At 39.9% G+C, this 24,683-nt stretch overlaps 1 protein-coding gene across 4 annotated transcripts in view; it reads left to right on the top strand.

Moving 5' to 3' along the window:
* PKHD1 (PKHD1 ciliary IPT domain containing fibrocystin/polyductin) overlaps positions 1 to 24,683 on the top strand; it is a 477,678-nt gene that overhangs the window by 235,818 nt on the left and 217,177 nt on the right. For all 4 annotated transcript variants that reach the window (XM_072733695.1, XM_072733698.1, XM_072733700.1 and 1 more), the window contains 3 exons: positions 10,768 to 10,945; positions 12,315 to 12,510; positions 23,056 to 23,121. In XM_072733695.1, the coding sequence (XP_072589796.1) occupies positions 10,768 to 10,945; positions 12,315 to 12,510; positions 23,056 to 23,121 (440 nt within the window). The remainder of the gene's footprint in view (positions 1 to 10,767; positions 10,946 to 12,314; positions 12,511 to 23,055; positions 23,122 to 24,683) is intronic.

Raw genomic sequence — 24,683 nt, 5'->3', positions numbered from 1 at the left:
GTGCTTGCCTTCATAGTAGGTTATGATCCCAGCACTCAGGGACTGACAAGGTAAAAATGATAATAGTCCTGATACAATATAATGAGTAGATTCAAAATTGTCCTACTAGGATAAAAGACTTATCTTGGTTGGTCTGGAATTTTCCTGGTTTTAAAATAGAAAATCTCATATCCCAGCCTTGAGGAAACTAGGATGGTTGGCCACCTTACCTACTCCCTATGCTTCTATTTTAAAAATTTCAGGTGGATCTAAGGTCTATGAATGAATGCCCAACTACCCGAAAATAATCCTCAGGGAAGTTTCAGCAGGCTCTCAATTATAAGTCTCTTGGCTCTACTGTCCTTAACTCTAGGGTAAGGTGACTAGATTCCATGATTTCTTGGACCTTGCTAGTCAAAGTGCATCAGCATTACCTGGGAGCTCTTTAGACATGGGACTTCTCAGACTCTATTGTGGACATCCTGAATGGGAATTTCTAGGTGATTTGTGTCAAAGTTTTAGAAGCACTGCTCTGAGGTCCTTATAACTTTATTTTTCTATGATTCTATCTCTAGCTATTTGTGCTCAGTGACTTGATCTCTGTCCCAGAGCATTATAACCTCATTAGGAACATGTCAGAGCTAATGAGCAATTTGAATTCAGCATAGATACAAACTTTGCTGCATTTCATGGAGAAAGGATTAATTTGTTGTGCTATTTGCCCTGAAGCAAGCACCCTAAGAGTTGATTTACAAAGCTCTCACAGTCACGATCTTTTGGGGTTGCATGTTGATGGAGATCTGATATGGCACAAGCACCCTGCTGTCTTCCCTCTCAGCTCTTGCTTCCCTCCCCCAGCACAGGTCCCCCAAGGGCAGGGTGTGAGGCCTCACAGAGCTGCATAAACAAGGCATCCATTCCCCCTTTGCTAACAACCAGTGGCTGGAGTGTGATTTCTTCCTGGGAAAGCCCCCTCTATGGTCCAATTTCACTGTAAGTTCTTTGTTTGACATTGGACACCTTCTGTTTCTGTCCCTCACTACCTTATTTAGGTCTGATTTGTTTCCATATTTGTGGCACTTCCTGTTTTATTGCTTCCTCTGATTCCAGCTATTACAGTTGGGTTGACTGAGACATATGTATATATTTAAGTTGGTAATAATATTTAATACTTAGGTAAAGAAAAATTCCCACCCTCCACAAAGCAGTCTAGTGTTAAAATGACAGTGTGCTTGATCTGCATAAATGCTGCTTATATTCTCTCACGTACCAATTGTAAAAACATTTTCTTTTTGTAGGAGCCACAGGTATTCTGGATAGTGATTTTGTTGTTGTTGTTATTTTTAAAGATTTTATCCATACATTCATGAGAGACACAGGGAGAGGCAGAGACATAGGCAGAGGGAGAAGCAGGCTCCCCGTGGGGAGCCTGATGCAGGACTTGATCCCAAGACCCTGAGATCGTGACCTGAGCCAAAGGCAGATGCTCAACCACTAAGTCACCCAGGGGCCCCTCTGGATAGTGTTCTTTTTCCGGCTTCTTTCACAATAAGTCTCATTCTACCAACCTCATCCCTCCTGATAAGACAAGGGTGATGTTAGCCCTATTATGTAAGTCAGGACTTCATTTCAAATAAATATATCAGTGATCATTTTTCTCCAGAGGTCCCATATGATGACATGCTTCATATACCTCATTGATTTATTGATTTCCCCCAAATTTAGTTAGATATTTTCTTCTGTATAGGGCTAATTACATGGAACACAGATAATATTACCAAGAGTTTGTTGTGTGCTCCTTCTGTGTCTCCCTTGTAAGTTCTTCTCCCTGTCTCTTAAATGCTAATATTGGAGCAACTGGCTAGCTCAGTTGGTAGAGCATATGACTCGATCTCAGGGTTGTGAGTTCAAGCCCCACATTGGGTGCAGAGATTACTTGAAAAATTTAAATGCTAGTGTTCCTTAGGGCTCTGTGAAACACTTTCCTTGCTTTTTAAGTAACACTCTTCTCAGGTAATCTGAATTACTTTACCATTTCAGTTAATATACAGTGATGCTTCCAGATTTTTTTTCCTCTAGTCTATACTGTTCTGTTGACCTCCAGACCCATTTATCCAATTCCCCTTAGGATCTGCACTGTCAATATCATAGCCACTAGCCATATGTGGGTACTAAGCCTGAAAATGTGGCTAGTCCAGATTGAGATGTGCCATAAGTATAAATCATACTTCTTATTTCTAAGATGCTATAGGAAAAAATGACATATCTCAATGACTTGTTTATTTTATGCTGAAATAATAATATTTTGGATATATTGGGTTTAATATATTATTAAAATTAATTTTACTTATTTCATTTTACTTTTTTAATGTGGCTGCTATAAAATTTAAGATTATACCTGTGGCTGGCCTTCATGGCTTTGCATTATATTTCTACTGAGCAGCAATGCTTTCTACTAGAGTAAATAATAGTCATCTCAAACTTGACTTGTCAAAACTGAATTTATGCTCTTTATCCATAAACTGTTCCTCTCTGGGCATTGAGAATTTCTGGATGTTCAGGCAAATGCTTCAGTTTTCTAAACCAGAACCATGGGGTCACCTTTGACTCATTTTTTGCCTTCTTTCCCACAAGCACTGCCTACCAAGTCCTGTCCATTCTCTCTTAAAAAAAAAAAAAAAACCCTTCTTGCATCTTTCTACTTCTTGCCCACTTCACCTCTCTAGTCCTCTCACCTGTAGGATCAAAATAGCCTCTTAGCTGGCTACCTTGTTGTGACCTTATCCTTGAAGTTAGTGAATGCAGATCTTGTCTTGCCATCTATTCATTCCCTTGCTTGGAAATTTTTAAGAGCTTCCAGTGCCTCCCTTAGAGAGTCCCACATTCTTATTGTCTCTCAGGCTCTTCATGACCTGCTTCCTGCTTATAATTGTAGACTCATCTCTCAATGCTCTGCCCTCCCCTCCCTGCAGCCCAGGCTTCAGCCATGCTCAACTCTCTGTGCCTTTCAGTTCATAAGGTTCAGTTTCCATGAACTCAGCATGAAGGTTATTTTTTCAGGTAAGCTTCCCTGAGTTTCCTGTACAGGTTTTGGTAGCCCTGCTGTGTGCTGGCTCTCTATATTTGCTCTATCCAATACTCAAAGCTCCTGTACAGCTCTATAAATTGTCTGTCTCTTGTAGAACACAGTAACTCAATAAAATTAGTATTTAATAAGTGAATATAGCTTTAAAAATTACGGACTCCCCTAAATTTTCCTCTCATGTTTTTACTGCCCATTTCTCTGTTAGGACATGTTTGTGAGGAGTTCATGGCACTCAATTTTTGTTTATAAGACCCAAGATTAAAGTACCATCCTGACTTTATTTATAAAAATCTTAGGAACAGGGATCCCTGGGTGGCACAGCGGTTTAGCACCTGCCTTTGGCCCAGGGCGCGATCCTGGAGACCCGGGATCGAATCCCACGTCGGGCTCCCAGTGCATGGAGCCTGCTTCTCCCTCTGCCTGTGTCTCTGCCTCTTTCTCTCTCTCTCTCTATGACTATCAAAAATAAATAAAAAAAAAAATCTTAGGAACATGAAATACTTAAGAATGTTCTTTCATAATGTCTTTTGGGCTTTTGCTTCCTGAGGCTATCAGTTGACCAGATGATGTATTCTAACAGCTGATTCCTTCTTCACTCCATTCCTATCTCACCCCAATGGAATTAGCAGTTTGTCAACATTTGTAGTTGTTTTCCTTCCCTGGTGGTTTAGATGCATCTAGTTGTGATGGGGAGAATAAGAACTCAACCCTCAAAATTACCACGTGGGAATTATTATTATTATTGTCATTAGTAGCAGTAGTAGTAGTAGTGTAGAGCACTCTATAAGTATTTCAATTGTCCTAGACTTATTCAAATACAAATAAATCAAACCCTGATCTCTCTCTAGTTAATTGTCTTGTACTGACTGTGGGAGAAATTAAGAGTTTATAAGGTGTTGTAATTTGGCCAACCAGTCCCTCCAAGTTTATAGGATGTACATAAAATAGTTAGGACACATACATGTATTTGAAATTATTTTTCAAAGACTAAAGAATGGAGAAGTAAGTAAGAACTATTTGTGGGTACCAGGTGAAACTCCCTACCCCCTTCCTGAGGGGTCTTTTTCTGGACAAATTACCCCCCCCCTTTTTTTGCTTTAGCTCTCACATCAATAAAACGGACATAATGGTATTTATCTCAAAAGGTCACCTGGTATATACTGAGTATTTAATAAATGTCTTTAAAAAGTCTCTATTTTACAGCTGTGATTTACAAAACAACATGTGAACATACTGCTAATTGAATAAAATACTATAGATTTTATGTATCTGAGAAACAAATGCCTGGCAAGGGAATTAAGTGAGCTCAAATGTAACTTAATCCAATTCTTGAAAAATAAGGAATACGTTCCAAGGGTCACATGACGTACCAATCTAGCAAAATCCTCCCAGCTAATCATAGAATGTGGAGTTATTCAGGACAGTTTTTGATTCATTTTGCTCCAGCACCTTCTACGTCTTTCTTCCTACTTCTGGAACAGAAAAGGTTAATGTTCTTGTTGATCACCTTGATTCTTAGATGTTGCTTAACATCCTCTCCTGTAGTGCTTGCGTTCAGTTTTTACCTATGTAACTGCTCTTAATGTGTCAGTGTTCAAAGTATGAGGCACCCCCTGCCTCTGTGAATGCAAAAGTAAAGAAGAGTTCAAATGGAAATTTTGGCCTAGCTTTTCCTTTAATAATCGCCTAACTCTCTTTCCTAGGGATAAAGGCATAGCATCACTAATGGTATCTATTCAGACTTAAAAAAGAAAGTGATACAGGGAAATTCCAAGAAATATCTCCTTTCTTGTCACCAGAGGTTACAGAAGTAAAGTAGAAAAAGCTCTAAAAATCATAATGGACCCCAGATTGAGGAATATCCACAACACCACATAGTTGTTAAATTTCATGAATAATAAAGGGGCACAGTAGCAAGCCAGTAAATGTTTAGCAACTAACTTTCTAGAATAAAAAGCCCTGATTTGTAGCATTTGCCCAATTCCATGGTGAAAATACTCATAGGACCTATTCATGGCTACCATCATGCTGTCACTGAACATGTTGGGAAGAGAGACTGACAATGAGCTCCTGAGTAGGGGTCAGTCAGCTCTACCATGGCACTAGAAGTGTGTGTGTGTGTGTGTGTGTGTGTGTGTGTGTAAAAGGGTTGACAAGTTTCTTAGTCTAACTCCCTACCTGATGTATAAAATTGTTTTTCAGTATCCCTGACAAGTAGTTGTTTACTTTCTGGGGGCATAGCTCCAATGGTAACATTCACATGTTCTGGCAAATCAAAAGAAGAGATGCAATAGCGTATGAAGGGTTTTCTTAGGTAGGATAATAGGCATCTATTGCTTTTCTTCATGAACTAAGATATAATAAGCAAACAGTGTTGTCCTAAGTGTGCTGCCAAAACTATAGATGCTACGTTTGAGGAGGTGCTAGGTTGATTCCAGGACTTCTCTTTAACAAATTATTATTGCTTTAGCAGACTCTGAAAATAGATAAACAGAAATAGATACTTGCCTAGTCACAAGGGAGTGATGTTGGGTGTGGCTATCAGAAACACAAGGATTTTTAAATCACAGGGCTTCTTCTTTGCTTACTGGTTGTTCTGTTTTGCATGTGAATTTAGGGATTTAAAAGTTTGAGGGAAACACTGAATGTCATAGCTTTCTTCCTCTTTTTACGTGTCTTGGAAGGAGAAATATATTTAAGTGTTCTTCAATCAATAAGGGTATATAATAGTTTTTATATTGATACATATAAAATAGTACTGGATGGTGGCAGGTCAGAGGTAGGAGAGTGGTTTTCTGACAAAGACTTGTTATGAGTACAAGGTATTTTAAAGGATGTTCAAGCAATGCTGTGCCACACACAAAAAAAATTGTTGGCTGTGCTTAAAATTCCGATTTCACCTTCTTTGTGTAGTACAAAATGAGAGTGACAGCAGCAAGCCCTAATATTCAGGAGATGCAGCATCATCTGAGGCTAGTTATTAGGATGTGTATGGCTTAGGAGATGTGTAATTATAAAGGATTTATTTCACAATTGTTCTGAATTGAGAGCATTTAGAGCTCAATACAATATTTGTCTTAATACACAGAGATATGGACCCTCAGGAAAAGTAAGCTAATGGTAAACACAAACCAGGGAGTTAATATTTGTTCTCATTGGTATTGCTGATTGCCTGACAAATCCTTTGTGGGCAGTATACATTCAACAGTTCCACACTGTATATGGGCACTAAATTACATAACTGTTTACACAACTAGTATTTTAAATTGATACTTAGGCTGGGAAATCTTATCAAGCGATAGTGCCGTTATTTTTAAAGGAAAATATCCCTTAATTAAAAACAAGCTTGGTTATTTAAAAAAAAAGAACAAAAATTAAGGTACCCCCTTGAACAGGAAAAGAAAAAGCTTGTAGTCCTTTTGTCTTTTTGATTATATATAGAGCTGTTGCTGATGCAGAGGTAAGGGTTAATATTTAAAATGGACTGGTTGCCTCCTGATTTCTTGCACATAAAGCCATGAGAAGTTCAGAGAGAGACTTCTTCCCCTAGTAATGAAGCTCTCTGCTGCTAATGGCCCATGCAGACTCCCTTGGCTCCTCCAAATTAGAAATACTTTTGTGCTCCTTTGCTTCATTAACAGTAAAGAGAGGGAGATTGGTGGCTATTTAGGGCACAGGGAAGTTGGTGGCTATTTAGGGCAAGTGAAAATTGTAGTCATTATCGTTGGTAAATTCTCTTCATGGTGTTCTTTGAGACTTGATGTTCTTTTGGTGCTTTTCAGAAGAGCCCACCATTTTCACTGCTGGCATTTGGCCTAGAAGGGGAGGAGATGATTTGACTTTGGGTTTTTGGCCTCCAGTGATGGTCAATACAAGGTGTCTCACCTATAGGGAGATGGATCTTGGATGTTTTGATTTTCTTTTCAGAATGTACCATTTCCACTACCAGCTATAGTAAAGATATATTTGATAACTTCCTTCTCTACTTGGATTGTATTACACAAAGGTGCTGCACATTTAGTACTGGTAAAATTGCATCCCAACTAAACCTTAGTTGAAATGGTTGGGATGGCTTGATAGGATCAGGGCAATGCATGAGGAAGAAAGAGGAAGATATAATTTAGGATCATGATGTGCTATGGTGGGTCTCTGTTTGATCAGGTGCTTAGCATCAGATTGCTGGATGCTGCTTGGAAGGAAAAGGGCATCAAAAGGAAGGTGTAATAGTCCCAGAGACAGGTAGAACTGAATGACTGTTAGCATTTGGTGGTTTTACAATATTTGAAGAGAGGGTCATGTTTATAAGAGCTTTTAGAAACCTGGGACTATGTTCTGGAAAAATGGCTCCTTCAATAATTGAAGTCACAATCAATAGAAACTGAACCCAGGAGAGATTGTACCCTAAAAATTGATTTATAAATGTGGTACTGATAGAATTTGAGAAATAATTATGTCTAGTTAGGATGACCAGGAGGACTCTTGGGGCCATGGGCCACACTGCTGAAATTAGGAACCATTTCTGGTACTATCTACCCAAATGATTGTATTGTAACATATTGAGGCAATATTTTCATAACACTCAAGATGGTATGCATGATATCTTAAGAAAAGAATGAGAAACATAGATTGCTAAGGCGAAGTAAGTGACAAAATATAGGTTAGAGGAACTAAATGTGAAGAGACGGATGGATTTGAACAAATAGAGGTCTATAATTTTTAAAAAATTGTAAAAGTGGTTTGAGAGCACTTGACTAGGGTAAAAGAAATAGTTTATCAGGAAACATTAGCACTTTAAAATTTTTATTCTTTTTACTCAGCATTTTTTTAAAAGATTTTATTTATTTATTCATGAGAGATACAGAAAGAAAGGCAGAGGCATAGGCAGAGAGAGAAGCAAGCCCTATGCAGGGAACTGGATGCAGGACTTGATCTGGGGACCCCAGGATCACGCCCTGAGCCAAAGGCAGATGTCCAACTGCTGAGACACATAGGCATCCCTTTCCTTAGCATTTTTTTAAACCAGTCTTACTAGTAGTGTAGATTGCTTATATATGTCCTATTTTCTGACCATTAAATATAAGTGTTTAAGTCTTCATGGCAAATATCCTATTGATATGGGGGTTGGCTGTATTAAGCTCTGATAGCTTATAATTAAGTTACTTGTTTCTTCAATTGTTAAGTTTATAAGAAATCTTCTTACCCTTGTGTGAGATTTCCAGGTAGTCTTCTCTGTTGGGGAGAAACATCACCTAGTACTGGTTTAGAGTGTACTGGTCCATTTTAACACTCACTCATTCATTCAACAAATATTTATCAAATACTGACTATGTGAAAGGAAACCTTATTTCTTACTGTGAATTATTAAATGGGAATTCTGATTTATCTATTAGTCTCTCTCCTGGATTTAGTTCTTGTGATTCATTTTCCCGGATCCATATATTTCTGTGAAAACTGAAAGGTTATACTTTCAGAATCTGAAATACTCAGAATCATTCTCTGAACTGTAAGGAATCCCACCTTACATACTGATCATGACACCTACTGTAGCCAACCTATGGACCACTTTGGTATTTCTTGGTTCCAACTTTATCTCCTCTTAACACATTTGTGTTACATTTATTTCTCAGAAGACTACTTTTAAAATGTATTAGTTGGGCCAAACTGTGCTGGATCACCTCCTGGGACCCTGGGATGTGTGGTTCCAAGCTCTATCAGAGAAAGTCTTCCACCCCGAGCTTTCTAAAGCTTCCTGCATCAGGAAATCTAGGGAAAGAGTAGTCATGGTTTTTATTATTTTTTGCTTGTTTTTTGTTTTAATTTCCTAATGCTCTGAACATTTTTCATCCTTTTCATTTTATTAGTTAATGAATGAAAGAAACACATGCATTCTTACAATAAGTATGTATCAAATATTGCATTGCCAGGGCCACAGCTTTGTACCATGAAGAGTTTTGAGTGTGTTTTTAAATAAACTGCTAAACATTAAAACAAATAGTACAGAATGGCAAATCTGGCACATCTTAAGGTCTATTCCCTTTTTTTTTAAAAAAAAAGATTTACTTATTTATTTGAGAAGAGAGCACCTGAGTGAGTAGAGGGAGGAGTAGAGGGAAAGAATCTTCAAGGGCACTCCCCGCTGAGCATGAATCTCAATGTGGGGCTCCATCTCAGGACCCTGAGATCATGACCTGAGCCAAAACCAAGAGACAAACGCTTAACCTACTGAGCCACTGAGGCACCCCCTGAGGTTAGTTCTTAAATGAGCTGTGGGTAGATGTGAGTGGGCTTAGTGATTAGTGGGTTACCGAATACATAGATTATCTCTAAGTTTCACAGTCTTTCATATATGAAAGATACATACTATCTGCCTTCATTTGTTGAAAAAGGAAAGGAAAGCTTAAAGAGGGCCAGTAATTTGCCCAAATTCATCCACCTCATGTACATAAAGATTTCCAGTTTATGGCCATCTAACCATTGTGCCTAAGCATTTCAGACTAAAAACAGTTTCTTTTTATAAAATCCACCGGATTGTAAATTGGCTTTGGATATGGTCATGCCACACCTCACTTTGAAAACCCAACATCCTCCTTCGTCTCATTTCCCTCTACTCTGAGAATTTAATTATCTGCCTGCAGCAAAATGCCACAGTTAAAGATTCTCATGAAAACCAAACCAAAGGGGGAAGGACAGTCATAATGTGTATTGATTTTTTTTTTGACTTTTGCCTTTTATTTTCTGTCCACTTTGACTTTCTTTTAGGGTCTTAGCATGTGGCTAAATCTGTTTATGTTCTAGTGAAGTTTTAAAAATCACTCTGGAGTGGGCTGTGTAATTTGTAGAAAGTAATACATTTCTAGTGCTGCCTTGTGACATTCTAATAATACTTTTGCCATGCTCTGCCTCAATTTCCTCATTTGCTAAAATGCACTTGTAGAAATGCTTTCTAAAACTTAGGAAATTGGCACCAGCTGCTCTAGAGAGAGTTCATCCAGCAGTCCTACCTTGATATAACAAACATGAGTTGAGTACCCATTGTGTGCGGGCCCTGTGCCAGGGTGGAGGACACCAAATGGACAAAATCTCTCTAACTTAAAGATCTCACAGTCTACGTTAACCAACAAAAAAACTGACACTAGGTGCGGTGGTAGGACTGAGCGCTGGGCATTATGCAAGCCCATGGGAGAGGAGCCAGGTTACTTTTTCATTCTAGGGAAGGCTACGGCAGCCGTTTCTGCCCGGCAGTTGGAGGTGGACTTCTGAGAGTCTAGGCACATTAGTTTCTGGGTCTCCGTCATTGCTTCTTATGAGAGTATCTAATAACTATATAATATATTTCCTGATGCTGATAAAATAGGTCCATGGCAAGATTCTGAACATGGATATTTCTTTATTAAAAGAACAATATATAGTCCTGGCCCTTATGAACTTGTTATGGCATTTATTAGTGGTCTCAGATCTGAATGTTAACTACCTTCAACCCACCAGGCCAGTGGAAGGCACAAATGATCTGTGACATCTGGGGGCTGTTTTGACTCACACAGTGATTGCTAAAAGCTCCCTAGATATACAGACAAGATGGCACAAGCGCAAGAAATACATGGAAAGAATAAAAGATGAATTACCACTGATGGGAGAGGAGTGTATTAAAGCCAGAATGGACAAATAACTTACCACCCATTTTTTTTCTTTTTAAATCACCCTAGAGCTAATGCTCCAAATGTTTCTTATGATTTAACCATAACCGACAGCAGAAATAAGACAACCACTGTCAATTATGTACGTGACACATTGTCTAACCTATATGGCTGGATGGCTCTGCTCTTGGATCAGGAGACCTACTCACTGCAATTTGAAACCCCTTGGATCAGCAGATCCCTGCAGGTAACCCCAGGAATTCATTCATGGGTACGGTCTATTCTCCAGGGGTTCTTATCTTTCTACCTGTGAAATAGCAGTTTGCAGGAATTAGCATCTTCTGGTGCTGATAAAGAAAACTGCCACAGTGTTGTGACCTGATGAATGTAATCTGAATATAAGATGTGGTGGTTATTTTTTATTTTAATTTTTTTAACTTGAATATATTAGAATCTGTTTGAATCTTGTCTTGAGTAACAGAATGGTTCTGCCTGAAATTTTAACTTTATTTATACAATGAGAAATACCTTCTAAGCATTCTATGGAATTATATTATTAGATAAGGGATTAAGAACCAATTTACCCCTCAGGGAAGTGTTTGTAGCCAGAGAAAAACGTCTTAACAAAGCATTTTTACATTGCATACTGCCACCTTGTGGTCAAAGATTAACTTGCAAATAAAGGTCTGGACGTTCATTGGGGTTGGCTAAAGTGTCAAATGGTTAGGGGCAGTGAAGATAGGAATAGCCATGTGGAAAGTGGGTGCATTTTCTGGAAAAAAAAAAAGACAATCCAGTGGATTTCTTCAAACTTCACCTCTTTCTTTTAATACATTCCTTTCTTCCTTCACATTCTCCTTAAAGTCATGAGAGCAGATCTTGGGTGTGGTATAGTTCGAGGCAGAGAATCTCCTTTGATCTTCTCACCACCCTTCTCAGAAAAGAGAGCTCTTTTCTTTCCTTGAGGTTCCCATGAGAACGTTTTGGGGAATTTTCATAAGGTGACGGCAGCAGAATGTTGACTGTAGAGGTGGATACTCTTCTGTCTTTCCTGGCTCAGTACTCCCCTGCTTTGTGGTGTGGGGCGAGTTACTGACCCCCTGTCTGCCTCAGCTTCCTCATCTGTAAAATGGAGGCAGTAGTAATGACAATGACGAGGAGTCTTTGAAGGATTGAATGCTTTGGTATGAATAGAACCTAAGCATGTAACAAATGCAACAATAGTGCTAGCTGTTGGTGTTATAAAAGAATGGGCCTCCTATCATTGCCTGCCTTTTTAAGTTATGGGAAAAACTGGAAAAGAATTCTAAATCTGGCTCTGTCTTGGCTAGCTGTTCAACCTGGGGCAAGTCAGCTTACTTGTCTAGGTTTTCTCCTCTGTTAATTGAAGTTGTTAAGAGACACTCAATGGAATCTTTCAATCCTCATGTTCCATGATCCTGTAGCTCTGGTTATGAATTTATTATGGAATGGATTCAAGTAAGCCCATTTCCTGCAAGGAGAGTAGTCTAAGTGTGAACTGCTATATTTCTAAAGTACTCCATCTGTGTTCTTTGTAGCTCTTGGAAAGCCTTCCTTACTAAATGAGCATTATTGTATTGTTCTCTCACTTCAAGTACTCAGCCACATTTGGCAGCTTTGCTCCTGGAAACTACCTCCTGCTGGTGCACACAGTCCTATGGCCTTACCCTGACATCCTCGTAAGGTGTGGGAGTCAGGAGGGACGGTCCCTTCCATCTCTGCCATTACCTGGTCAGGACCAAGGTTGCGACTGGTTCTTCAATACCCAGTTGAGGCAACTCATCTACCTTGGTAAGTATAATTGGATGAGCATTTTGAGGGCACATTGTTGGAAACTACCATTCACTCTTGAATTCCAAATATTTGTGTTATGAAGCTATGAGGAACTGGAAGCGGGAGCTGTATGTTACAGTTAAATGGTTGGACTCTGAAATCAGACTGCCTGGGCAGTTGTCCTGACTTCCTCATCCATCTCCCTTGTGCTTCAGTGTCAATTGAGCCTGACCTATACTTGAGCCCTGGGACTATTACATTTTAATAGCACTACAGTGGAGAGTATGGTAATTACCTGGTATTGTTCAGTCTTTGCCAAATGGATTGTTGTATATTTTATCTGCCCTGAATTGTACCATTTGAATTTTATTTCTGATTTGATCAACCATAAATGTAACCTAAAACTATAAAGACTCAGGATGGACAGAGATCCCTGAGAATCTTTTTGTTATTAGAGCTGAATGCAGCCATTAAATAAGAATAAATAGGTATCATTAACTTTAAGTATGACTGTTCTCTTGATATATATTCTATAACAAAATTTTAATTCCAAATGGTTCTCCTATTACTTAGCATGCTTGTGAAGAGCCTGTCTTGTCCATTGGTCAGATTTTGTTTATGAACTGCAAACTAATATTTTTAAAAGATTTTATTTATTTATTCATGAGAGACACACAGAGATAGGCAGAGGGAGAAGTAGGCTTCTTTCAGGGAACCTGATGCAGGACTCGATCCCAGTACCCCAGGATCATTCCTTGAGCCAAAGGCAGATGCTCAACCACTGAGCCACCCAGGTGCCCCCAACTGCAAACTAATTTAAATGACCCCATAAGCAAAACATGGTAAAGGAACATTTGTGGCATAAAGGGAAAAAAAAAATCAAGTCATGCAACTACATGTTTTCTTCCCCTTTGTTATCATTATTTATTGACTTAATGGCAAGTTATACTCTGAGACTATTTATACACATACATGGTATAAATGCAAATCTGCCTAAGTATGAATATTTATATATTCATATTTGTAAATATGAATATTGTATATATTTGTATATCTGTATGTCTATATGAGCAGATATATGATACGGAGGCATTTTTCAGTCTAAGACATTTTTATTAGGTAGATAGCCCTTATTAATTTAAAACATTCTATTTATCAGAATACCTTAGTATCTCCACCTTTAGGTAATATGAGTTGGAAAAGGAACAGGAAATCACAGAGGGTTGGTTGAATGTTTAATGAACATGGAGACCCTTGTTCCTTAAGAGGATTCTCAGTGCTCTGTGTACTGGCTTTTGTGGTCATTTGTGCCTTCTATATCCTGTGATTGGGGTAGGTAGGTGGCTAGAGCCACTTTGGTTCTCATTTCTGGGCTTGTACAGTGAGGATATGAGGATTCAGGGGGAACCCAACCTTGTACTGCTCCTCGATGGTGGTGTCCTGTGCAGCTATGTTGAATTGGGTAGATTCGGTTATATTTTGGACATTCTCTGTGTCAAGTTTACAACATTGTTGGGAAGGCTGATGATGCCATAATGGCAGTGAGGTAGTTGAAGCTGGTATCCCAAGACCCCAAGCAATAGAGTTCTAGCTCTCTGCTGTGTGTTTTACATATTGATTAGTTTGTTACTTTCACTTAATTGTTTTTTGGGACCATGTGACTTTATAGGTCTGCGACTGGGAGAATTTACATAAAATACGTTTAGTCTAAGAAGAAAACAAAAGTCAAGACCTCACAGTCAGTGTGGACATATTCCTGAGATAAAAAAAGAAATGTGGGGAGAGCTGTATATACAGAAGTTTCATTTTATCTATTGTAGGGAAACTGCTTGACCTCTTTCAGGTCCATTGAATTTCCTGCCAGACTTTCAGGGGTGGGGATAAAGAGACCCTGTTCCTATTCCTGGCTGGCTTTTCGTTCAGAGTGCCGCTTCACTGACAATTGGCTGTGTTTCATTAATTTGTTGACCACTTCTAAGTGGACCATCTTTTTTGTATTTTTTGTTTCCAACCTTACCACATCCCCCAGGATAGGAAGTTTCAAACAAAATCACAATTATCTCTGTTTCCTCCATTTGGCTACTTTGTGTGTGATGGAAGATACCTGACTAATCTTAGACCCAGCTGAGAAGGGAAAAAATCAGAACCCAGGCATTCTAGCTCCTGGCTCTGGATCTCCCCACTAGAGTGTGCTGCCCACTAAATAATCATTGATCACTGACCAAATAGGGTAGGGGGTGCTAGGCAGGATTGTGGGAGAAAACTTCTCACTGATCCCCAGTGACAAAGAAAAACAATCCTGTACGTAATGTTTTGAGATTATTGCTCTTCTCTACCAAGGCAAGTTTTGTCTTTCTTTAGCAAATGTCTTTTATGGTATGCAGGTTCTTTGGAAAGCTCATGGCCAGAGATTAGGGTTTAGGGTTTTAATCAGTGGCTGGCTGGCTGGCTGTTCCACTTGGGGCATGGAATTAAAAATGCTCCATGACTCAATGGCTTCAGCTATACAATGAGGTTAAGAATACCTACTTATCTCTTGGAATTGTGGTACAAAATGCCCAAATATCTTCAAATGTGATTAGTATACCCTATTACTTTACCACAGGTTTTCTCAGTAGATTATTTCTCTGGATTTTTTTTTTCTTTTTTCCCCAGAAGATTAACAATGTCATATGCCTTGAATTTAGCATACACGTTGTAACCTTTCCGAAAGGGTCTCATTCTATTTTCCTTGACTAGATTTTGTAAGATAACTGAGATTCACGATAATATGACATATTGATATATTGTTTCTGTGATTGAAATTTAATACCACTTAAGCAATTGTTACCCACAGAATAAGATAACCTCGCTCATTTAAAAATATCTTTTAAGGAGATTGGTCAGGTTGCCTTTCTAAAGCCCCTGAGAATTTTGCCTTAAGAAGCCACTTGCCTACCAGACCATAGTAGAGCACTGGTGTGCTACAGTTGGTGTGAGGACCCAGGAGGAGCGGTGTTTGATGGGAGAAGTGATTCCGAATGGCAGCTCCGAACTGTAACTTCTACGCCACGCTTGGGAATGGGTGAGACTGCAGGACAAGTGTTCTTTTACATTTTCAGAATCGGAGTCAAACCCAGGAAGCCCATTTTTCCGTTTATGCGATTTGATTAACTGGCAGCTCTTGTCTCTGCCTTACAGAGCCAGTTCCCCACTGCCTCTTTCCCCGCTGTTTTTTTCTTTTTTTTTCCCAGGGATGTTTCAGTTCATGGTTAACTATTTTTATTTCTTAGTTACATTAACGCTATGAAATAATTAGTCAGCTAATTAATCTGGTTTACAAGCTTTGTAGGATTCTTCAGCTGCCAGTCAGGCCCCGGCCTGAGGCCTACATCTCGTCTCAGCTCTCTTGCCCATGTGATTCCCGTTGCCATGGCTACTGGCTACATCTGCTGACACCCCACTCTCTATTTATTGCTTAATTAAGAATTTCACGCTCAGCCCTTATCTGCCTCTAAGAACAAGCGCACACTGTTAAGAAATTCCAAATTTAGGCCCAGGCACAAGGAAAGCCTTTCTTGCAGGCTTGGCTGGATGGAGCCTCTCTAACGATCTTCTCGGCATCCCAGCCACCACCCTTCAATCAAAAATCATTAAATGGGGCAGAGATAATGAGCATGTAGCATATCAAAAGAAGGATGTTTGCTTGGTCCAAAGGAGGAAAAGCTGCTAGGCCCCATGCTCAGCTCCACTTCAAAGGGAGATGAGACCCCCTCATCACTGGGGCCTGATAAAGCCTCATTTGTTCTGGGCTTGACTTATGAAAAAGGTCTGGTGTGTCAGGGTCCCGTCTCACAGACGCGGATCCCCCCTCAACCTTTCGCCTCCACCTCCACCGGCCCCCTCCCTGGCCTTCCGCACACTCGTGTGTCAGCACTTAGACAGCTGGGTCCCTCCCCCAAAGCATCAGGCGGAGCGTATAATCACTGACTCTCCACTCACAATGGCCACTTGTAGGGGGGTGGCCAGGAGGAGGTCTTCATCACAATAGGAACACAATTATTGCAGCTGCCAGGGAGGGCTATGCTTCTTCCTGTAGGAATATAATAGGACTTGCCCAAAACAGGAGGAGAAGGTTGGGGGGGAGGTGAAGGGGGGTTGATAGGGGTGGAGGAAACAATCTTGAGTTGATTATTCATATTCTGACTCTTGGAAGCCCGATGCGGAGCCAGTGGGGTTCCAGCAGCTGCTCGTGCACAGTCCCCTCCTAATAATTGTACATTCTGTCAGGGGTCAACTTACTTTTGACCCTGTCCTTTTCTATCGGGAAAAGGCTCTTTAGGGCAAACTGTTGGGTTGTGGCAGAGAGCATTCAACACCCCCAGCCCCTTCCCCTCGCTGTCTGCCTCGCCCAACCAGCAGCCGGTGATAAATTCCTGTCAGATGCTGAGCCATTCAGAGCGGCCCTCCCGGGTTCACACAGCCACACTGTCGCAGAGGAGAGGCGGCCGGCGGGGATATTGTGTGGGGCGGCAGCTGAGCAAGCGCCTGCTAGGCGCACAGGCTCCTGCTACCACCCTCTTCGGATCTGCTGGAGAGGAAAAAAAGCCACGTCTAGCCAGGCTGGCCAGTGCCTGTCTCCGAAAGGCCCCCTAGCCGAGATGAAGGCAGGCTGCTTGGCAAGAAGCCGGGGCCGTTTTCGGTGAGGGCAAGGGGGCTGTGGATAGAAAGACAGATGGACCTCATTGTCTGCACCCGTCTCCCTGAAGAAGTCGAGTCACATCACACAGAAGGCTCAGGAGAGATGCTGCTAACCCGGGAGATCCTGAGAATCCCAGAGTTTGCGGCCAGGAGATCCTGGGCCCTGCCTGGGTTTCTCTTTTCTCCCCAGTGCCCAGGGCACAGGCACGGAGCAGGCTGCAGCTGCATCCGTCTGGGGTTCAGCGGGGCCTTCCTTGGGAAGGAGCTCCGTTAGCATCTGCATCTGCGGGGAGAGGACTCCACTGGCCGCCCCGAGCATTTGGGGAGTGGTTCATAAGCAGAGCAGAATCATAATCCTTCGAAACTTTGCTGCCATCCCCACGCTGAGGCCCTCTAAGGCAATCCATGGCACTCTAGTTAATAAATTAATTTACATTCTCACGGAAGACTCATTCCCCGAAGATCTCCAAGGATTTTTGCCAGTAATATAGAGGATTGACTTTGGGGAACTGCACTAACCTTTATGGCAAAAACATAGAGAATGGAATAGGAGCTGGCCATGGGAAAAGGAATTTTGCCTCTTGGTTGCAAGCAACTTCTCTCCCAAAAGGAAAAGGAAGGAAAAAAAGGAGAAAAGGAAAGAAAGAAGGAAGGAAAACTTAGAAGTCAGAATCAAATATTTTTTCTAGGCATCAGATTAAGGAGCTAATTCTTAGTGATGCTGATGGCTGGCTCTAGTTCACATAGAGCATAGGTGGTGTAACCAGCATTCAAACTCAGCCTTTCTGACCCTAGTTCAGTACTTTTTCCAGTACACTGGTGTTTTGGGTTTTTTAATCCAAACTTATATATACCCTTATAAACCAGTTCTTCTTCCTCTACTTAAAGGAAAAACTTGGGCCTTTTGAGGACTTTATGCTTCCTCAATTTCAGATATTTGAAATCCAGCTTCACTCTTTGTCGCATCCTATAGCCCTTGTACTATTATTTACCTTAGAGTTTTCTTAAATCAATACCCATGCTGTCTTTTTTAAAAAACCTAACCTATCTTTAAGTAATAATATTCATAAAATCATGGGTTTAATGACCTAGTTGTTTTCTCTAAAATATATTAGCATCCATAGCTATTAAAATAAAACATTAATGCCACTAAAATCATCACCTCAGATTTTATATTTTGGGAATATAATGCAGTCTGCAAGTTTTGGGTATAACTGATGGAAAGTAAAAAGTGTGGGCCCAGGGATTTCTTTTTTATCTGGGTCTCTTTTCTCACTTGCTAAGAACACCTGCTCCTGAGAACAAGCCACGTTTTTGAGAGAAATTGTAAAATTCCTCAGTTTGGAACTTTTTAAATATGCCTCATGGGCAAACAGCTGGAATATTTGTTCCCAGGCTGCCCTGTTGGAAGTTCTGGTTCTGTAGATCTGCATGGGGCCCAGGACATCACATATGCCCCATGCAAGTGTAGCAAACATCTCTGAGTCAGAATAGCAATAGTTATTGTTTTCTGAGTTAATTAAGAAGGTTTAATTGATGTCTTAGGACTGCAGTTAATGTACATATATCTGTCAGTGTCTTGCATAAGTTCTTTTACACCTAAAAAAATTTATACCCTTCCATGAATGAATATTACTAGGGCTAATGGAAGACTCAAAGGTGATTGTAGGATTTTCATGTAATGTTTCTCTGAAGGATTTGGAAAGATCCTGTGTTATGAGGGACAGAGTGGCTCTGTGGCTGCCCCCGTGCAGCCGGAATCAGACAGAAGTATGTTCCTGTGAATCAAGCATTAGCTGCCCAGGGATCAGCTGGCAAGTAATTCTCAAAGGTTAAGTGAAAAAGGCTAATTTCTGGGGAATGAGGTCAAGTTCACTGAACAGGGAGGGAGAACAGAGCAGGAGTGTATGGGTGTGAGAGAAAAAGAGGTGGAAGTGGTAGATAGGGCAAAGCTAAGCTGCAGTGCAGAGAGAGGGGACCACACCCAACATCTGGCTCCTGAAGACAGAGCTGGAGCCTGGGTCCAACATAGACAGAGACCTAGAAAGAAGGCATGAGTCAGGGAGAGAAAGGGTGAAATCCGCAGACACAGATGCCGTCACTGTTTTAAATTCTCGTCATGAGTGGTCAATTGCTGACTCATACTATGTAAATATGAATTGAATGAAAGGTCCAAATATGTGTTAAACCTCAATGGTGAAGTGCAAATGGGAATATGGATGAAGAATTAAATAGGAAAGGAGCAAAGGCCCACTAAGATGCCACTTACTTTTTCCTTTTTATATAGATAGGTGCTTAATTCTCCCTTCAAAATTACAAGAGAAAATGGGACCTACTCAGGAGAGAATTAATTTTTCTCTTCCCTAGTGCCCTAGTGAAGACAAAACCTGCTGGAAACAATACACAACGGTGGAAGACACTATTATATTTGGCTGAGTAACTCTTTCCTCTTTCTTGGCATATTTCTCACTTTCTTCTGGATCTCTGCATTTATAGCAACCTTACATCATATAGCACTCATCGGAATAATTTGACTAAAATTGACCTAAAGACTTCTTTTCTTTTTGAGGACTAACCAGATAGTCTTACAACCTGGGAAGGATCAACTACAATGAGGCTCCATTTATAAACAAAGTAGATTAACCACTCTCATATTACAAATACAAACTCAGAAATCATAAGCACTGAGAAGACATATGCATAATATCACACTCGTGTAAGGCTTTTAAACTCTTCCTGAGTCAATACTTTTATTCTCAAATGATTTTAATCCCTCTTTGTATTTATCCAAATTGGAAACAACGCTTAACATTTACACTGTCTTTTATAGAGTCAAAGCACTTAGCAAACTAGCAGATCTGGTTAAGTTGCTTACAATTCTGAATACTATGGCTCATCATGATTAGGTGCAGCTGTAAAAAGAGTAGAAGCATATTTCTTGGATTTGGTTAACTGGATGCTAGAATCATGAGCATGCCATGATAACAGTATAGGTAATGACTAGCATTTATATGCCAAGCACTGTGCTAAGCATGTTATATAGGGATCATCCCATCTTTTCTTTCAGATAACGCTAAAGGGTGGTTTGGATGACTATCTCCATTTTTCATGGGAAGGAAGTTTCAGAAATGATGGAGAACTTATTAGTTGCTCACATCAAGGAACTGGAAGACCCAGTATTCAAACTCAGGCTGTTGGACTTCAATCAGCACCCACACTCCTCCCAGTGATTGACTGTGGCTCTATTCTCAGGGTGTGGAAATGGTATTTGGGAAGAATAGCCAGCCCTCTGACCCACACTCACATTTCAGAACCAGTCTGCAGGGGGCCATGTACATGTGGTGGTGAAGGAAATCAGACTTTCTCAGTCTTTCCTACTTTTGGTAACTTTTCTCCATTTCTTTGGATACTGAAACTACTCCTTTTCTCAGAGTGAATGGTATTCTCACATTCGCTTTAATAAAATGAGTGATAGCTTTTAACATATATTTTGGGGAAGAGGGTCCCCAGGAGGTGGGAAATATTTGTGCATGTGTAGAGGCTGGAAAACAACAACAACAACAACACAGTGGTCATGCAGTTCAGAAGCCATCAGTGTAGAGCTGCAGATATGATAGCACAGTCGCCAGGAAGCCTTGAGTTACAAAGAACAGAGCCTGGGTTAAGTTAGTTCCTGAATGGAAGGACAAGTGAAACAGTCTATATGGGAGTTGGCTATGGTGGGGGTTAGCCTTTTCAGTCGTTGGGTTAATTATCACCATGACAGTTACAATGCATGATGCAATATAAAATGACTGCAGTAGTTCTGAAAAAGATTTTGTCATGTGCAACTTTACTTTTTTCCTTTCTTTATTTCAGTGGCTCTGTCTTAAGGAAGAGGCACAGGTGTTATGAAATCTACAATTACTTGGAAGCTGCTTTTAACAAGGATGATTTATATAAAATCTTTAAATGAACTAATAACCCTTTACAAATGATTCCTGGAATTTTTTCTAATTTGCCTTCTTCAGAGTTTGATTCTATTATATTATTTAAGTCCTTCTTCATATGGAAGAGTGCTCCTTTGTTAAGAGTCTTTTTCATGTTTTTAGATATCATCTTGTCCATATTCTCTTTTGCTTTTCTTTATAATGGAGTCTATTCTATTATTTTGTCGTTTAGTTCCTTTAAAAGGGTTGTTCCTGTCTCTATTTGCTCAATTGGTTAAAATTGTCAGTTAAATACTGGGTATTCAGAGTAGAGCCCTATAAATTTAGCATCTCCAGGTTAGTTCATAGTAAGTATCTACATGTCCAGCAATGTCTAGTGTCCTAAGGTACTTGAGAAAAGTTCCTCCCTCCCTCTAAGATTTAGAGACAGAGCTAATGACTGATGCAATCTGAAATTTACCACAGTTGATGCTTGATAAATATTTGCTAAATTGAGAGCAAGCTTGGGATAAATATCACCAATATCAGTATGAGCATGAGTGGGTGAATTAGACATTATAGAAAAAAGGAGAGATAGAACATGGGGCTGGTGGCATTATGTTTATTTATTAAGAAAAGTGAGTGAAATATGCAACAGGCTAGAGAAACAATATAAACAAAACCTTGGAAGTAGTGATAAAGTAGAACACAGAGAGAATATGTTGGTCATTGTACCTGGTCTCAAAATATGTAGTATAAGGAGAAAGCCACTTTTTATAGTGGGAAAAATGTTAATGAGAGTAATTATCAGAGTAAGAATAGAGGGATTGGAAACATCTCATCATGAATCCCCTTGGGGATTATCATTATTATTTTTTGTAATCTGAAACTTTTGCTTTGCAATTAGAAAAAAATGATCCTTGGTCTAGTCCATCCTGTGATGAAGGAAAAGGTTTAGGGCTCCATGGAAAGGCAAATGGAGAGCATGGGTTTGACCAAGTCCTCAAGCTTTGGGCCCTCCAGTGGTGGGAGGTGTTGGCTCATGTGACATCTGATAAGGCAGAAAGGTAATTAACCAATAAAAGACAAGGTGTTACTGAAAAGTGGAGTTGGCGCACCTGATTACTAATTAATCAGGCGTGAGAGCACCTTGTAGATGCATTCACTATTTAATTATAGCAGCCTCTCTTGGCAAAGGAGCATATGTTCCCAGCTTAATCTACTGGTTTATACTGACATCAAATTGTCATTATCAGAAAGAATCAGGCCTTTTGATTATTTCCACTAATTTATTGAACACTTAAAATTAATGAACCCCAGGCCTTTTAAATGTGCTCAGTTGGTTTGGAAGATGGAAGAGAAAGAGGGGATGGAAAAAAACCTTCATTAAAAGGATAATTTGTTTAGATAAAGGTAAAGCAAATACATTTCATGGGTGATCTGAACTCTATTGAAAAACACATGAATTCTAACAGCCAACCCTTCAAAATGATGGAGAGGAAAAAGGATATGAGATATGCCCTGCTGACCAACATTGGCCTCCAAAGAACATATGGCTAAAGAGTTTCCCCCCTAATTTATTTATGTGCCAATTCTCTTAAAGACCTCACTGAAGTTGAGTTTAATCAAATAAAAGCAATCAAAATCAATTGTTAGACTAACGAGGACTTCATTTTTTTATTTTGAAAATTTAGTTAGGTTGGGGGGAATTTAGCATAAAGCCATCTTTATCACATAGGAATATCTTTTGTATTAAAATGTTTTGGGGATGCCTGGGTGGCTCAGCAGTTGAGCGTCTACCTTCAGCTCAGGGCGTGATCCGGGAGTCCGGGATGGAGTCCCACATTGGGCTCCCTGCATGGAGCCTGCTTCTCTCCTGCCTCTCTCTCTGTGTGTCTCGCATGAATAAATAAATAAAATCTTTTTTAAAAAATGCTCTTTGCATCACATCCAAGTTTTGGCTTTTTGTATTCAGTTTCAGGTGAAGGCCAAGTTCAAGTGACTCTCCAGGTGAAGGAAGGAGTTCCCCCAACTATTTCAGGTGAGTATTAACCCACCCACCAGATAGAAATGCCTGGTACCGCAGAATGTCCTCCAATAATAGTTCCATAAATTGCTTCCATCAAATTGTTTATAACAGGTAGGTATCAGCCCTAATGCTGTCATGTCTAATGACTTGCTATTGTGTCACCCCAATAGCTGAAATGTGCATCTGCATTTCACAGAAAGATGTAAGAAGGCTACATTTCAAAATATTGGAAAATAAGAATTAAAACGTGTAAATAAGCACATTTCATAAATTATGGACCATATGTGCACACAGGAGTCCAGATCTGCAGATGGGCCATTAGGCCTCTACCAAATGGAAAGAAAAATTCAGGCTATCTCAAAACTTTAATTGTTCCCAGTAATTTCAGGACATCAGGGTAAACAAACCCTTCCCAAAAGTCATATGGTTCTGTGAAATCTCTCTAACTCATAAAAGCCAAATTCTCAAAGACTAAAAGACTCATATGCACCTTCTAATGTATTTCATTGTTTGTTTTTGTTTATCCTGAGCCAGTTTAACTATGCATTTGCATCAGGGACAAGTCTTTTCAAAGGCCAGGTTTTCCTTTGATTTTCAGTGACATTTTTGTGATATGTCAGAGCAGAGCCCATGCTAACCAGAAAATCATCTAACTCTTCCATTTAAATTAATAAGTAAATGAAGTAAAGGCAGTAGAGTAAAACTCTGAACTAGATGGACTGGTGGCTAATGCTCCATACTTATTGGACTGGGAAGAATGTGGTTCTTTGTTTTCATAACTGTTTGTGGGTGACCATAGCATTTTGTTCTCTATGTTCCCTGTCCTTTATCCTTCCTTTCCTTTAGGTGGCTCACAACGCATTATTTATTGAGTGCCTCTTGTGCAAGATGTAGGAGGCTACAATGATGAGAAATGGTATTTGACTCCATGGGGTCTTATGGTCACATGGGGATCTCAAACAAATGACTAAATAATCAATGAGTAAATCTCCGTTAAAATGACTGTTACCAAGAAAAGTATCTTGCAATTCTTTCCTCTCTGATAGTTCTGTGTTCAAATTTCCAACTGATTGGGTCAGTCTTCATTTGTAGAGAACATATCTGTTGGGGGTAGTTCTCATGCCAAGCCCCTTTAGGGATACTGGACTATTTGTGGGTGGTCATTCCTCATTCAACCAGCTATATAGTTAGGGTACCATGCCACTCAGTACTTAGTGGGAAGATTTTCGTATTAAGGACTCTTTGGAAGGAGACTGTCAGTGGCCAGAGGGGTTCTTAGGAGGGGTCGGTTTAAATGAAAGATGTTTCACTTGGCTAATCAATTACAACATGCTAAACAAATAGAAAGCTTCAACAAGTTATAGAATATTAATAAGTTATAGAACCTCACAGGCTATCCTATCCAATTGCCTCATTTTAAAAATAGGGGAATGGAAGCCTAGAGATTAAGTCGTTTAGTTAGTCACACCTATTCAATGGTTGAACTTGGATGAGAGCTCAGGTTACCCAACTCAGTCCAGTGTGTGTTCTGCTATGCCAGATAAACTCTAAGATGTTTAAAATATGTTTTTTGG

Source organism: Vulpes vulpes, chromosome 1, assembly GCF_048418805.1.
Source record: "Vulpes vulpes isolate BD-2025 chromosome 1, VulVul3, whole genome shotgun sequence".
NCBI classification, from domain to species: Eukaryota; Metazoa; Chordata; class Mammalia; order Carnivora; family Canidae; genus Vulpes; species Vulpes vulpes.
This window is presented reverse-complemented; position numbering and strand designations above follow the sequence as displayed.